The sequence below is a fragment of the Mus pahari genome, chromosome 3 (assembly GCF_900095145.1).
Source record: "Mus pahari chromosome 3, PAHARI_EIJ_v1.1, whole genome shotgun sequence".
Lineage (NCBI taxonomy): Eukaryota > Metazoa > Chordata > Mammalia > Rodentia > Muridae > Mus > Mus pahari.
Window position 1 is genome coordinate 85,715,726 of NC_034592.1, and position 16,581 is coordinate 85,732,306.

Genomic DNA, 16,581 nt, shown 5'->3' on the forward strand with positions numbered 1-16,581 from the left:
TCATTCCTCCTTAGAATAAGGAACAAAATACNCATGAAAGGATATAGGTANAGAGACAAAATTTAGAGCTAAGATGAAANGATGGNCTATCCAGAGACTACCCCATNCNGGAATCCATCCCATCATCAGCCACCAAACCTAGATACTAATGCTCATGCCAGCAAGATTCTGCTGAAGGGACCCTGATATTGCGGCCTCTTGTGAGGCTATCCCAGAGCCTGGCAAACACCGAAGTGGATGCTCACAGCCAGCTATTGGATGGAACACAGGGTCCNCANTGGAGGAGCTAGAGAAAGTACCCAAGGACCTGAAGGGGGCTGCAACCCTGTAGGTGGAACAACAATATGAACTAACCAGNACCCCCNGAGNTTGTGTCTCTAGCTGCATATGTAGCAGAAGATGGCCTAATNGGCCATCACTGGGAATAGAGGCCCCTTGGTCTTGCAAATTTTATATGACCCAGCACAAGGGAAGGCCTGGGCCAAGTAGTGGAAGTGGGTGGGTAAGGGAGCAGGGGTAGGGGGGGGTATAGGGAACTTTCAGGATAGCATTTGAAATGTAAATAAAGAAAATAATAACAATAAAAAAAGAAGAAGAAGCCCATAAACACTTACAATAGAGTCTGATGATCAGCCGAAGGAAAGATTTTATCAACAGTCTTATATAGCTGTAAAGCTTCAGAACTATAACAATGATGGCACCAGCAAGATATCCTAGCTGTGCAAGAATGAAACTCAGGGGAAACTAACAGCTGTCTAATTGGAACTGAAGTCCACTCAATTGATGGTAACTCCTGCCTGACACGGTAAACCTGGCTAAAAGCCCATGTTTAGAGATGCCATTGAGCTTAGAGGAGGATTTACTATTGCCATATTACTGAAGTAATTTTCAATTGCCTTCTAAATGTCCGTCCTTTTACCCATAAATCAATGCAACTCTCATGCTGCATCAAAAAGCTTCTTTTTGCAGCAGACAGAAACTATTGGTGATATCCTCATCTGGTAAAAATAAATGCAGAAAATTAGTAACCGCGGGGCACCCAGCCCCTCAAATGGGGCATCTATAACACAACCCTAAAACCTAAATCTCAGGGAAAATCTCTGGAAGAAAGGGACGGAGAGATTATAAGAGCTTGTGGACCAGAACGTCTGTTGCATGGTAGTTTCCTCTGGACAGGGCAAGGATGTTGCTCCCATGAACTCTCAATAAAATGACTACCCGAAGAAGTCCTTCAAAGACCACATGAATGAGCATACTAACATGGATGGAAGAAAATTCCAAGGTCCCCATTTCCTCTGAGATGAGCTGCAGGCAGGCAGTGGCTGCTGAGGAAAGGAGAACCACTTCTGTGTGGTTTTGTATTAAGGTGTTGATGGTGGTTACTTGGTGGTGGTGACTTGGTGGTGGTACTGGTGGTGGTGCTGGTGATGGTGCTGGTGGTGGTGGTGTTTCTTCAGAGATGAGACACCAATCCTATATGATCATCCCTAAACACATGCAAATAAGGGAAACACTAACTTTACTCAGTAGTTTGTGTATAGGTATAGTGGTGTGTGTGTGTGTGTGTGTGTGTGTGTGTGTGTGTGTGTGTGTGTAAAACAAAAAAAAAACAGTCAAGAAGCAATGTATGAGAGAAGAATAAAGAAAAAAGAGGGGTAAAGGAAACTGTTTCCTCTTGGTACTCATCTCTCACATCAAGGCAGCATTTTGTGTTTTCTCTGTGCTCTCCTAACCATGTGGACTGTCTTCTAATGTTATTGCCCATTGTTTAACATCTATGAGGCCTACTCAAAGTAAACAGATAAACTGGAAGACATCAAGAAAACAAAAATAAACATACAAGAAAGTATACATTTGAGAGAGGCAGTTGGAAGAAGATACAGGAAAAGTTAAAGGAGAGAGTAGGGTTTAAAAGCCAACAAGTGCTTGCTGACAGGAGCCTGATATAGCTGTCTCCTGAGAGACTCTGCCAGAGGCTGACAAATACAGAGGTGGATTCTCTCAGCCAACCATTGGACTGAGCACGAGGCCACCAATGGAGGAGCTATAGAAAGGACCGAAAAAGCTGAAGGGGTTTGCAGCCCCATAGGAGGAACCAACCAGTACCCCCAGAACTCCTAGGGACTAAACTACAAACCAAAGAGTGTACATGGAGGGACACATGGCTCCAGCTGCATATGTAGCAGAAGATGGCCTTGTTGGACATCAATGGGGGGAGAGGCCCTTGGTCTTATGAAGGTTTGATGGTCCAGTGTAGGGGAATGCCAGGGTAGGGAAACAGGAGTGGATGGGTTGATGAGCAGGGGGAGGGGTGAGATAGGGGATTTTCCGAGGATAAACCAGGAAAGGTGATAACATTTGAAATGTAAATAAAATAATATCTGATAAAAAAACAACAAAACAAAACAAAACAAAACAAAACAAAAAATTATGTGGATACAGTGTACTCATGTATGAATCTTCAAATAAAATAAAATAGAGGCTGAAGTAGTTAGAAATGATAGCATGAAGGAAGAGCATTCCACTGGGCCTTACTTTAAGGATATACTACATTTTCAAAAGCAGGATTAATGTTCAAGTATTCACAAGATTGGGTCTGGAAGTATCACTGGGGCTAACTTGCTACTATGTTCTAAAGTGATCCTGGTTTCTTGGAGAATGAGAAGAAGATAATAAATTAATATAAGGGCAATTACAGCAAGATTTTGCTGACAGGATTCTGCCAGTGCCTGGCACAAACAAAAGTGGATGCTCACAGTCATCCATTTGATGGAACACAGGGCCCCCAATGGAGGAGCTAGAGAAAGTACCCAAGGAGCTAAAGGGGTCTGCAACCCTATAAGTGGAACAACAATATGAACCAACCAGTATCCCCAGAGCTTGTGTCTCTAGCTGCATATGTAGCAGAAGATGGCCTAATCGGCCATCATTGGGAGGAGAGGTCCTTGGTCTTACGCAGATTATATGCCCTAGTACAGGGGAACACCAGGGCCAGGAAGCAGGAGTGGGTGGGTAGGGGAGCAGGGAGGAGGGTATAGGGGACTTTCGGAATAGCACTTGAAATATAAATGAAAAAAAATATCTAATAAAAAATTTAAAAAATAAAGGCAATTGGGTCTTGGAGACAAGCTATTTGACTGTAAGTACAGTATTTTAAGAACTCATACAGCTATATAGAGAGAGACTGAATTTCAGTCCAAAGTCAAAGGGATTGTGAAGTGTGTCAAGTTAAGTAAAGGGAAGAATCACACAAAGATGAGCTAGACAGAGTAGATGGTAAAGATACGATTCTGGCTAAGATATACTTCCCTGACCACATGTGAAATGGAGATCACAGAAGCACCAAGTTCAAAAGGATAGAATGTGGCAACATATGTGAAGTTGTTTTCTACCACTTGACACCACGAAAAGAAGACGCTTGGTAAATGATAACTATCTGCTGTTGTTTTGGTTTTGTGTCTGTGTATGTCTAGTTGGCTTGATTTGGTCTTCTGTGCCCAGTAAGCCAGCCTTGGATTCACAATTTTTCTGCATCGGCCTCCCAAAGAGTTGAGACTACAAGCGTTTTCCACCATGCCTGTTTCATTATTATTGCTAGCACTGGGCAGTGAGCCTGGGGTCTGACTGGTGTTGCCAATAATATAGGTGGCCATGGGCAACCCAAAAAATCATAATTTTAATCACAGGTTTTGTGTTTATAAGAATTTCTAAAAGATTCTTAAAAGAATATTTTTAAGGTTTTACTGTTTACATTATCTGGAACCAAAATCTTTCACCCTACATTATGATAAATTATATTCTTTATCACTAATCTAGTTCCCTTGAAACAAAGGTGTTTCTAATATCACTGTCTTACTTCCTTTACATAATGCTGTGATATGCACTTGTGTCCCCAGTGACTCAAGTGCAAAAAAATGTATTTCACCTCACAATTCAAAAGCATCCATCAAAGCAAGAAAAGGACCCACGAACTCGAAGCAGCTGGTCAGGAAGCAGAGAGTCATGAATGCTTGGGTAGCTCACTTTCCCCCGTTTCACCCAGGCAAGGATCCCACCCGAGGGAACGACGCCCTAGTCAGAGAGAAGCTCTTCCCATTGGTTAACCCAATGAAAGGATGTTCCCACAGGCATGGCCAGAGGCCTGACTCTCAGGTGATTCTACTTCTCCAGTCGATGACTGAGGCTAAGTATCACAGTCACCAAATTCATTTTTATGTCCTTCAAAATAAGGGTGATAATTTTAAGTATGGGCAGTCAACATAATTGATAGGAGACAATATGGCACCAATATAAATCACAACGCCTGTTATTTTCAGATCTTAAACTTTTATTCCAAATACTTAAACACAAAAATGTGAAAACAATCATAATGCTAAAGAGTAAAATATGAAAATAAGTATTTGAACTTATGTTCTTCCATTTGAAAACATTTAACATGGAAATATAGATCCTCAAATCAAATAGTACATTGCATCCTGGTGTCTAAACCTCCCCTCAGAAAGGAAAAGTAGACTCCTGGAAGCCATTAAACAAAATGTATCATTCATTATATGTGAAAAAATAACAATAATAAAGTAAAATACAACCCCACAAAAATCTCCCAAAACTAATTCAGGGTTTTGCTTACATAGATACTTAAAGAAAAAATTTCTAAATGGCTACAAAGTATCAACTTTGATTTAAACTATTTTATAGGAAAACTAGAACAACTGCCATACAGTATCTAATGGCATACACATGTATCAAACAACGGCTTGCAGAACTAATCCAGTGGGCATACATATGTTATCCCAGTTACCCAGAGGCTGGCATTGGAAGGTCTCAAATTCAAGGTCAGCCTGTGAAAATAGTGAGACCTTATCTCAAAAAAATACTCAAAGAAAGTTGGAAATATTCCTCAGAGATATACATTTGCCTAACATGTGCAAGACCCTGGCATATTCCTCCAATCTTGCCTCCTAACTGTGTAGAATTTGAAATCTGTGTGAAATCATATGAAATCCATACTTTCAACACCACCACCCCCCAAAGAAATTTTATTTTCATGCATATTTTGTGAAAACAAATTGAGACCAAATTAAATTCCTGTCCACCTGAGAGAGAAAGACATCTTTCCCCGCTGCTCTGGCATCTGTGTGCATGTTTATTAATCCCAAGATACTTCTTAACCTCTCACCCACCATTCATCAATTTTCATCAGCTACAGTCACTGGTCCCCGCAGTGCATGGCAGAAGGCTGGCACATAGACCTGTAGAAACAGGCTTCAGGTTTTGGAGCAGAAAAAAAAAATGCATTGCACTTCTCCAGCCCTGCTGGGGTTGGGGAGGGGGACAGGAGTGGGGGGGGATAGAATCCTCCATTCCTTACAGTGAATTTCCCCCAAAGTATGTGCCTGCATTTGCAATGGGGATTCTTAAAAATAAAAGTAGAATATCCTAGAGCAGGGTCCAGTGTGCAGTCTCCACACTGAGGGAAACAAATAGCCATAGGTGACACTCTACATATTGAAATCCTGTGGCCAGGTGTTCTCGAGGTTTATCAGATTGTGATCTGATTAGGAGAGTTGGGGTAAGGATGTGCTATAAATCAAGCCCAGAGTCCAATGCTTCTGAAATTGTCCTACCATCCTAGCAAGGGGAATTTAATATCGGGCAGTATTTACAGTGCTGCCAACTGACTAACCGAGTGTACGGGAAGATGTCTACCAAGCAGCGGCAGCATGCTCCAGGGAGCAAGAGGATGGTGGGAACTTAGCTGTTTATTAGTGCACAGACATCTGTAAGGATTAAATGGGATGAAAGGACTGGTGGCTTAGAAGCCTATTAGTTTGCAAATGACAAAACAGAGAGGGTTTTTAGGATAATACTTAAGTGTGTGTATGTTTTTGACAACTAAATTACGAATGTCTTCAATGTGCTCTGTGCAGAAAGCAAAGAAAACGGCTGCATCTTTCAATAGAAAGCACTAAATTCAATCCCTGCCTATGCGCCAAACATGTGCCATTTAGGATAATGTCACTCTTGCACACTTGACAACTAAATTACAAAGCTCTTTGATATACTGTGTATGAAGACTGACAATTATGACCAATAAAATCAAAGGAAGAAAAAAACTAATTAACACTAACATATCATTATGACTCACTAGCAAATAAAATCCCGTGGCTGCTCTTAAATTGCTGGTGCCTGGCAAAATGCTGAATTCCTAAGGACATGAATAGTTTCCAAATAACTGCAGCCACTAGAGGGTTTATGGATTCCTTAGAGGTTTGGCCCAATTTTAGTCTGTCCAAAGGCCCAAGACAAACAGATGACTTTCCATTCCCAAAGACAGCTCTCGGTATTATAAACTGTAGTTTATAATAGTTAGTGTAGATGCCAATTATGTTCTGATGCTACTGCATAAACAACAGAAACACACTATAAAGAACCCAGAATCAAGAGACAAAGGCTTGGGTTCAAATTCAAAATCAGGTATTGATTATCCCTGTAACTTTGGGGATAATCCAAAAAAAAAAATAAAATATAAATAAACAATGTACACATGTTCATTCCCCTACTCTGCTATGAGTAGACCCCATCTAAACTAAACAAATAGAAAAAGCACGGCACAATCCTGCTACTAAAATCTGCACACACTGAAACTCAACTGATCATAACTAAAAGGATGACACATTAAAAGGATGACACATTGCCCAAAGAGGAAGACTTCAGGAAGCCCGGGCTTACTCAAACCATGCTTTACATAGAGAAAATCTGACTGACATTTTTAGCAAGGTATTGAATCTGCTTTTAGGCAGTAAGAAAATATGGATTTTAAAAATCTGTAACCTTGAGATTACATGAAAAAACATTAAGACTATAATTACTCTTAATTAAAAAGTAAAAATAAACAACCAGAGCTGGCTCTAAATAACTAAGCAAACATGACTTTCTCATACTTAATAGGTAGCTATAGCTAACTTCATTATTGAAAAATTTGTGACACCAGATGACCTCCTAGACGCTAAAGGTGACAATACTGAGGCCATTTAAACCTGGAAAAGGATAATTTTCCGAAACCTCTCTTGATTTAATTTATTTCTGCATAAATGTAGCACACGAGAAAACGCACTGAGAGCCCTTGGTAAAGGCCACCACATCCTACAAATATACAGTGTTGTTAGAGAAACCTCAAAGGCTCCTTTGAATCTTGTAGAATAAATCAACATATGTGAAATTTACAAAATAGTCCTACAAAATATGACCAAAAAAATATGACATGGCAAAAAAATGCATAGAGCTCAGCACAAAATATAATAAATTGAGGTGGATAAAAAAAAATGCCCAAGACAAATTTCTTTCCTAGCATGCTTGGCTGTCCTTTGACAGCCCTGGCTTTAATTTTCATGGCACACAGTGGCATGCACACACCTATCTCTGTGCATCCCTGGTCCCCTGCAGCTACCGCTGCTCCAAGTTATTGAGCTTCCAGATAACTGATTTCTCCTATTGCTCTTCTGGCCTCACTGAAGGCTCAGGCAATCCCATCTCGTCAACAATCGATCCCTGACCAGGTGACAGCCCCTCTGGCCTCTCACTCCAACCTGTTACCCCTTGGGTGATAAGACCCACTCACATGACAATGTGCTAGGTGCTAGCAGAAGACCTCACTGCACCCCAAAGGAAAACACATTGGCAAATACCAGCTTCTACGTGGAGATCCTATTTAAAACTCCATTGAATCTTGGCTTTCCAGAGAGTCCTCAATGCCCAAAGGGTCCCCTAAGGTCTCCTTTGAGTTCATGGTAAACCCAGAGCTTTTTAATGCGTTGTGAGCATTCATAAACTTCTGGAGGTATTTTGAAGTGTACAGCCAGTGATGTTTCAGGACATCTTCCATCTCATAGCACTTGGACTGCCTGGCATTCATTTTCCGGAAGCGTCTAAAGAGCTTGTTACCAGATTCATTCCCCTCACTTGCCCATGCCCCAATAGAGCCATCCCTTTCAATAATTTCAGGGACATGTGCCAAGGTTTTGTGAAAGTAATTGGTGATCTTGCCCTCGTATCTATATTTGAACTTGGTGGAGAGGAGTTCGGCAAAACGCTGCGAGTTGAAACTGTACTGACAGAGGGACTCTGGGCACTCTTTAGTGGGACATGATGAGCGCCACACGGGTTTCATCTTCAGGTAAAGGTCCATCAGCTCCCTGAGAGCTTCATGCCGCTCCTCAGAAGGAATTAACTCACAAACTGCGTCTACAGTCTCTTGGGTCATAAGCTTCCGGGCAAAGTTGCCGTTCATCCTCATGATTGGTTTTAAGTTCATCCTTTTCCGGAGATGTTTGTCCAGGGTGGCCTGCCATCTCTTCCTTTCCTCTTTAGAGGCATTGGGATTTTTATACACTTCCCCTATCTCCAGCTGGAAAATCTTATAGAATTCAGCTGCATTGCCAATGTCACAGTGAAGTGCATCTATGGAAGGGACTGTCTCGATGAAAGGTTTGGCAGAGACCCCCTTCACCCGGTCCCGAAGCTCTTCCACCGACTCGTGGTAGGGATTGGACCGCCAGACCTCATAGCGCTGCAGGTTCTCAGCGTGGCTTCTGGTTATGGAGTGGAAGACAAGATTCTGAGAGGCTTCCAGACGGGTGGCGTCACAAAGTGTACAGATGTAGACTGAGCCAGAAGCTTCCAAGCCTTCTACTTCCCGGACAAGTTTTTCATCGTATCCAGTGCCCCTGAAGATGAACTTAAAAGTCCTGGGGATGCCTCCCATCTCCAGCGTTAATTCACTGCTCTTCATGGCCTCCCTCTCGGCAATGAGGGGGCTTAGAATAGCAGTAAGGGTTTCGTGGTCAGACTCATCTGCCAGCATAAGACACAACGGCTTGCAACACAGTTCAGAATTGGGCTTGGGTTCCTCAAACACCTTCACGTTCTGCGAGCCATGCTCTATCGTAATCCTCATGACCGTGAAAGAGAAACGAACGGCCTTTTCTGGAACTGCGGGCCCACTCCCGTGCTTCTCACTCACATCCCCCATTCCATCGCAAGACTCCTTTACCACCACTGTGAAGGGACCATTCAGGTAGTCATCAAGATCTTGGGATCTCATGCCTTCCAAGATGTCTTCTTCCATGTCCATCAAAGCAGACACCAAAGCAGAGTCATAGCGGAACCTCTTCGCAATGGTATCTACTGGGTACTCATCCACAGAGGAGGCAAGTCCAGACAGCCCATCAATAATTCCAACATCAGTTCTGGAAGACACGTTCTTCAGTGGGGGCTGCCACTCAAAGGGGTGGTAGCCTGGCAGAAGGACTTTCTCGGCATTCCGAAGAGCATGCAAAGGTTGGAAAATCTGCCTCCCAGTGATAGCCTTCACAGTCCTGTACATCTTATGGTATTGGCTACAGCTGAGGAAGGTATTGACACGGATGGCCAAGCAAACAGCTGGTTGAAGCCCGGAGCCCCGGCCTTGCATGATGGCCTCTAGCTCGTCAGCTTGCCTGTGCTCATTCCTCGCCCTCAGTGCCAGGAGGAACAACGTCAAGCACACAGCCTTCACATCTCCGCCTTCTTCTTTGTCAGCAAATTCTTTGACTTGAATCTTGAGCTCCCTCAGCCGATGTTTCTGCGCCCTTCGTGTCAGTGACAGGAGATGCTGGCGAGGCCGTCCCCCCTTATTGATATGCACCAAAGTCTCTTTAGATTCTTTGTGGCTTGAGACGTGGTGGTTATATTTTTCCAGACTCACTTCCTCATTGCACTCTTGCGCGGGACACTTCACCATCAGAGAATTCAAGATGCTCAGAAAGGACTTCACCGGACTCTCCAGATCAGTAGGGAAGCACGGATATCGGCAAGAGGGACAATAGCTGCCCATGACTTTGAGGCATCTGAGAATGCAGATCCTACAGAATAGGTGCTTGCAGCTGGTCTCCACGGGATCAGCCAGAATGTGTTCGCATATCTGGCAGGAGATGGATTTCACAAAGTGTGCTGGGAAGTCCACCGCAAGAAGCTTGGTACTGAGATGAATCTTACTGCAGTTGGAGATCTTCTTCAGGACTTCCTTGCTGCTGACCCTGGCCTGAGTTCTCTTGCGACGGTCCCGTCTCGCGTGGTTAAGCACAGTTTTTAGTTTCTTGCTGAGCTGCACATTGGGCTGATGTCTCTTCCTCTTCAGTCCCCGATGGGCAGTGAAACAGACGTCACAGGACGGTGTGTGGGGGTGCCACTCCACGGTCACATTCCTTGGGAAGTAGACCTGACTGTGGGCACTGCTGAACTTTCTGTGCATGATGCTCCAGCAGTCATGGCAGAATTCTGTGGGATGGATGGAGTCAACATCTGCCTTCACATCGATCCGGAAAATCCTGGCAATGAGGTCTGGCCAGGAAGTGACTCTTTTTTCCTTCTTTCGGAAAAGGCTTTGGGTTTTAGCGTCCACGGGCCCGTGGACTGGGTATCTCTGGCTGTGCCCGTCGCTCTTGAAACGATTCCCACAGATGCGGCAGAAGTGTCTAAGTCTGGCTTGGTGAACTGCTTTGTCGCTTGACTTCCCATCAGCATGGAATTTCTTTGAAAATTTAGGATGGAGTTTCAGTGCACGTTGGGTCAGAATTGAGTTCTGACCACCAGGCTTCTCTGGAACTACTGGAGACTGCTCTAGATAAGGTTTCCCCTCTGAAGAATCCTTCTCCTTTTGTGCTTCTTCGGGTGCCTTTTCAAAGGATCTCACCCGAAACAGCTTAAATTTCCACTCGGAGAATTTGATTTGTGGGTGCTGAATTTCATCCGGTGCAGAGCTGAGTCTCAGGTTAGATGGCAAGGAGGCAGCCATGTTGGCTAAGCTACCTGGGAACAATGGAGGGGGGAAAAGTCAAGTTAAGAAAAGTATCGAACAAACAAAAACAAAGAAGAAAAGTATCAATATCATATCACAATATTTTGGAAATAACTGAGACTGACACCCTCAGTTTTTCATTCATTTAATTCTTTCCAACGATATTTATTAAATCTTCTGTTTTAATATTCTCTGTTGGGTGCTGACTATACAGCCAAAAATGGTCAATCCTTTCCTGACAATATTTGGGGACATTTATAATATACATATGCATGATTTTAAGTACATGTATATGTGAAATTTAATTCCCTTTCCACAAAAACCTTGACATCTTTGAAGACAGAGTCTTTGGCTAATTTCATCTCCCAACGTCCCTGGTACCTATTAGGTGCTCAATAGTTGTTTGTGAATAAATGCAATGATAAACTGGATACTAAACCAGAGAAAAGTAATATTTCCCACATTGTATTAGCCTCATTACACTAACTGGACAATATATTTCTAGGTTTTTAAAGCATTCTTCCGGGAGATTGGTTGTTTATTTCTTCCAAACGGGTCATAAAGAGATGATAAAGCTACAAACCCAAAGAAACTAATTACTCACTACTTGAAAGGATGAAGTGAATTTTGAGCTTTATGAATGCAAACTAATAATAAGTATCATGGATAGTAATTATGCTTACAATTTTAATTAGCGAATGCTGCTGTAAATTAGAAGGCTGAGTCTACATTGGAAACAGAACCACAGAGCTCTTTAAACCTGCAACAAACCATAGCATGAGCATACTAAGAGGCTGACGGACTTCTAAGATGAAAACTTCAAGTAGTTTCAGACAAAACTCACACAGGTCGTCCTAAAAGTCACTGCAGACCAAAGGTCATTAGCACTCCAGTTAGTAATGAGGAGAAAGAGGAACAATTCTCTTCTGGTTAAAAATATTACAGGTGAGGGAATTGATGTAGTTGCATTATAATATCAAAAAGTAAAAAAATATATATATATATATATATATATATATATATATATATATATATATATTTCAGAAGAGAATGATGGTGCTTGTCTGTAAATCCGCATCTAAATAGGAGGGAGCAAAAGAAGCAGTATGAGTTTGAGACCAGCCTGGTTGACTCTAGAGAGTTCTAGGCCACCCTGGACTAAGTAATAGACCCTGCCTCAAGAGTGAAAATGGGGGGCTGGAGAGAGGGCCCCGTGGTGAGAGCACTGACTGTTCTCCCAGAGGTCCTGAGTTCAAATCCCAGCAACCACATGGTGGCTCATGACCATCTGTAATGGGATCTGCTGCCCTCTTCTGGTGTACCTGAAGATAGCTATAGTGTACTCATCCATGGAAAATAAATAAATCTAAAAAATAAAATAAAATAAAAAATAGTAGTAAAAAACAACAAGAAATAAAATGATATGCCAATGGTAATATAAATATCAAACACAATGTAGAACAAGAGTAAACAGTGTCATCTGAACCCTCTAGAATTAGACCACACTTCCTACAGTTCTCTAGTCATTCATGCTTCCCAACTGGGACTAGGTTAACTCTTTTGACCTACAACTTATGTCTAGAAGCTCATTTTCCCCTCGACAGATTAACCAACTCAATGAGCTTTATAGTCATGTAGTCAGGGAGATGATGCCTCAAATGAACACATTTTGACCAGGAGTGGGATTTGGGCATCAGGGCAAGAGTGAATTTGCTAAGGACTAGTCCTGGATTCTGCTAGCAATATCGCTTTTGAATTCTTCCCTTTAAACTAACATACTTTATTCCATGTGTGTCTGTATTACACATCAGAGATTTTCTTTGTTAAAATTAAGGGCAAATTTCTAAGACTTGATTGATAGAGAAACACAGTTTGGCTGTTCCTCATGCAGAACTATGGAAGTAAACAATCCTAGAAACATTCCAAAGGTCTCTAGAACCCCAAAGGTATTTCAAGTGCAACCAAAGTCGTTTCCTGATCAGTTGTTTCTTCATTCTGTCTTGGAACAAATGCAAAGCCAATCTCTGTGTTCCTTGCCTTTGGCTTGAACCAAATACCACTCTCACCACGTTAAATATCGACCTTTCACATTCAGCAAGTCAGCTTCCCCTGACTTCCTCGAGCCTGAAACATCATGACAAAACCCACCAATCACATCTGTTGAAATGTCCCCATGGAAAACTGTAGTTACTAGCTAGGACCAGGCAAACCAAGCGTATTCATTAGGTTGTGTTACAACCCAAATCATAAAAAGGTATCCAAACTTTTGAAACAGAATGGAGGTGGGAAGCGTGTGATATGTTTTAAGGCTCTATGGACAATGGTATTCATGGGGACTTTCTGTGGAGGCTACATGCTTTATGAGTTTGGGAAAGGTGGAACTTTTAAAAATCTGATTTAGTGGGTCCTTGTAATCACTCCAATTATCAAAGACTAAAAACTATTGCTATCACTTAATTTTAATGAAGGCATGAAGAAATTAAGATACCTTCTTACACCCTTGAGAGGAGCATAAATGTAAATGAGCACAGTGACACGTCAATAAAGCCCTTTAAAAGCTAGGATGTGTTGCCTTTGGTGCAATAAATTTCCTTTGGGGAAGATATTCTATAGTTATTCTATAGAAATGCCTCCACAAGTATATGTTGATATTTATATAATGCCTGGGGATATTTATTTGAAGGCTTGCTAGCTACTTTGAAAAGCAGAATAGAATAGAGATTATCACCAAAGGGACATTATTAAATAAATTATGATCCAGAAAGAGAATAGAAACTACATTATGTATATATTACACATATGTGTGGTTTCTACAGACATAAGTAAACAAAAGAAGTTCATGTGCAGAAATGACAATAGCAAGTGCAACAGGACCCTACTTATTCGTGCATATTTATATTTTATACGCACACAGAAATACAGGAATTCTAGAAATCTGTGCACTAAAATTCGAACAGTGCTTAATCATTAGAAAGCAGAAATAGAAGTAAGAAAAATGTTTGTTAATTTTATTAATTTTTATTTAAAGTTTCCACTCAATACATGTAATTTTTGTTTTATGATCATTTTATCTCAAATAAAACTTTTTAAAGACCAGATACGTAAGTATTCACGATCTTTTCTTTAACATTCTTTCTTTTTCATTGTTCTCCAAAAAAAGTTTAAGACCTGCCTAAGTCTTAAATCTAACCAGCATCTTTTCTCATTTGTTTGTTTGTTTGTTTTCTGCTAAATATGTCTCGGGAGACTAAAATCCAACCTGTAGACAACGTGAAGCTAGGACCATGGAAGGGTGGAAGGGTGATCTGAAATCCTTCAGATGCTCATTGTCTTCTCCTATAGCAAAAGGTCTGAGAGTAGACACCTCAGAGCCTAAAGGCTGAGGGTCTGATGCTGGCTCGGCTCTATCCCAATCAGCAGTATCACCTTGGAATTGTTAGCATCTGCCACCATGACTGTAACCCTCCATAGGCCATGGACTCTGTGAGAAACCAGCCTGGGGTGGTATGGACGAGCGAGGCAAGGCTGTGGCTTCCAGTGAGATACCATCGACCTTGGATGTCTAGAAAGCACAGCAGCAGCTCATTTCTTGTCAGCCCTACCTGCAACCCACGCACTCCCCTGATTGACTCACCCTCTCCTGCTAACAGTGATATCATCACTGACTGGCCGGTAAGCCCCTGAGGCCTCTGCCTCTTTCTCCCTGGTGCTGAGATTAGAAGAATGGGATATCACACCCAGCTGGTTTACAAAGGTTTGGGGAATCTCACTTGGATCTTCACACTTGTGAGCGCTCTGTTGACTAAGCTCTCTCCCCACCCTAATCACACAACTTCTGTGCATCCTCTTTGATACATCTGCCCTACTCCTTTGTTCTCTCCCCGTGTACCACTCCTGATTATCTGCCCCACAACATGCACAAAAACATTTCTAGCATCTATAAAATAACCAGAAAATTCTCTCCCTTCTTCTGGGGACCCATTACTGAACCACTTTAGAAAGAAACACACAGTTACGACCCTTTGTTACACATCCCAAGAACATAACCTCGGAGTAGGCTCTCCTCCATGGCAATTCTCAGAATTAATATAAATCAGAATCACTCCAGAGATTGTTTTCCAAAACATGCAGATCATTAGCTCCCAGAGAATCTGCCTGTTTGCTTAGGACAGAGTCCAGAAATTGAATTTTTAAATATTGCAGTGGTCCTGATGAAGTGCTGTACAGGTCACATTTCCAGAAACACGGGACTTCTCAGCCCAGGAAATGTCAAAACCTGGAAAACTGCTCACTTCCTCCCAGCCTGGAATTCTTTGTTCCGGATTATCTTCTCTTGCCTGAGCTAACCGTGTGTTCCTCCGTCTCCCCTTCTGCGGCTCTTCCCAAACCTTCCTTGGCCAATAGCATTCATTTATATCAACCCCGGTGTGTTCCATCTGTTCTAGACGCCTGCCACATCTCTGAACTTGGCCTTCTATTCCTTTCCTAGTTTTCCTCCATTCCAAACAAAAGCTCAATCAGTTCCAGCTTTTCTCATCCCTCCCTTCGGTGCCTGCAAGGAAACCATCTCTCTTAGTTCTGATTAAAAACACAAAAACATAATGAATATTTTGGCTCAGGGCACGAAAAGCACCAGAGTTACCTTGCTCCAAAGGCCTCCCAGCCAGAGTGCTAGAATGTCTGCAGCTTGGTTGTTAACATTCGATGCCACAGAGATAGCAACATATGCTGTCTAGTGCATAATGCTGCGTTATGTATCAGCTCTCACTGGCCTTCCCACCCTCCCCCGCCACAGAGGGCTAACCACAGATGATGATAGCCAATCGCAGACCAGCAGATCCCCCAGCTCCAGCTGGCACCTGGCTCTTCAGGAAGCTTAGCTGGGGGAACCTGAGTGCAGAAACATTCAGGGTGTTTATTCTGAAAAGCTAGCTGTCAATTCATCGCCTGAGAATGCCTAGGGTGGAATTGATATCGCCGCTCTCTAATCTCTGGTTTCTACATGGATTCTGAGGCTCCGTGCCTCGATTTCTCCATGAAAGAGCTAGCAATGGGAGCCAGCAATGGGAATCAGCAATGGGAGCTAGCAGTGAGAATGCTTAGAGAAAAAATTCTGTTCTTACTAAATGATTTTTAAATATTAATAAAAGTATACATCTTTATTTATTGTATATTATAAACATCCCCAGAATAGCTCCACCTGATGAAGTCCCTGTCAGGTGACACTTTTTTTTTTTTTTTAAAGAAAGTCTTTGATACCTCTTGAAAGAAAACTAAGTTTTAACATGACTGTATTTCTTGAAAACAAGAGACCTGGATATAAATGACTCAGGCTTTAGATACTTAAACGCTATCAGTTTAAGTCTGATCACCTACAACTTAGGATTGGCATTATTAGAGCAATGGTCTAGTTCTTTGGCTGCTTTCCACATACTTAATCCTTATAAAAATCATATGCACTCAATAGTATTACCTCTAGAGAAAGTTTTCAAGTTAGAGAAAAACTAGCCCATGGTTACCCAACTGATAGCCATTGAAGATAGGATGGAACTGTGAAGTGTTCTGTGTCTCTGTCTGTATCTCTCTGACTCTACCTGTCTCTGTCTATCTGTCTGTCTGTCTCTCTGTTCTGTTTCTGTCTCTCTGTCTCTGTCTGTCTTTTTCTCCCTGTCACTGTGTATCTCTGTCTCTCTGTCTCTCTCTGTCTCTCTCTGTCTCTCTCTCTCTCTCTCTCTCTCTCTCTCTCT

At 42.1% G+C, this 16,581-nt stretch overlaps 1 protein-coding gene across 1 annotated transcript; it reads right to left on the reverse strand.

Moving 5' to 3' along the window:
- Positions 1–3,907: 3,907 nt before the first annotated feature.
- Rag1 (recombination activating 1) lies at positions 3,908–15,566 on the reverse strand. The gene is made up of 2 exons (XM_021194803.1): positions 15,477–15,566; positions 3,908–10,845 (listed from the first exon to the last, which is right to left on the reverse strand). Exon 2 carries the CDS (start codon positions 10,829–10,831, stop codon positions 7,709–7,711), a length of 3,123 nt encoding a protein of 1,040 aa, XP_021050462.1. The 5' UTR covers positions 10,832–10,845; positions 15,477–15,566; the 3' UTR covers positions 3,908–7,708.
- Between the last annotated feature and the right edge of the window lie 1,015 nt (positions 15,567–16,581).

What these genes read in the sequence shown, in the direction of transcription:
- Rag1 (XM_021194803.1), bottom strand. Translation starts at nt 10,831, where the DNA reads ATGGCTGCCTCCTTGCCATCTAACCTGAGACTCAGCTCTGCACCGGAT.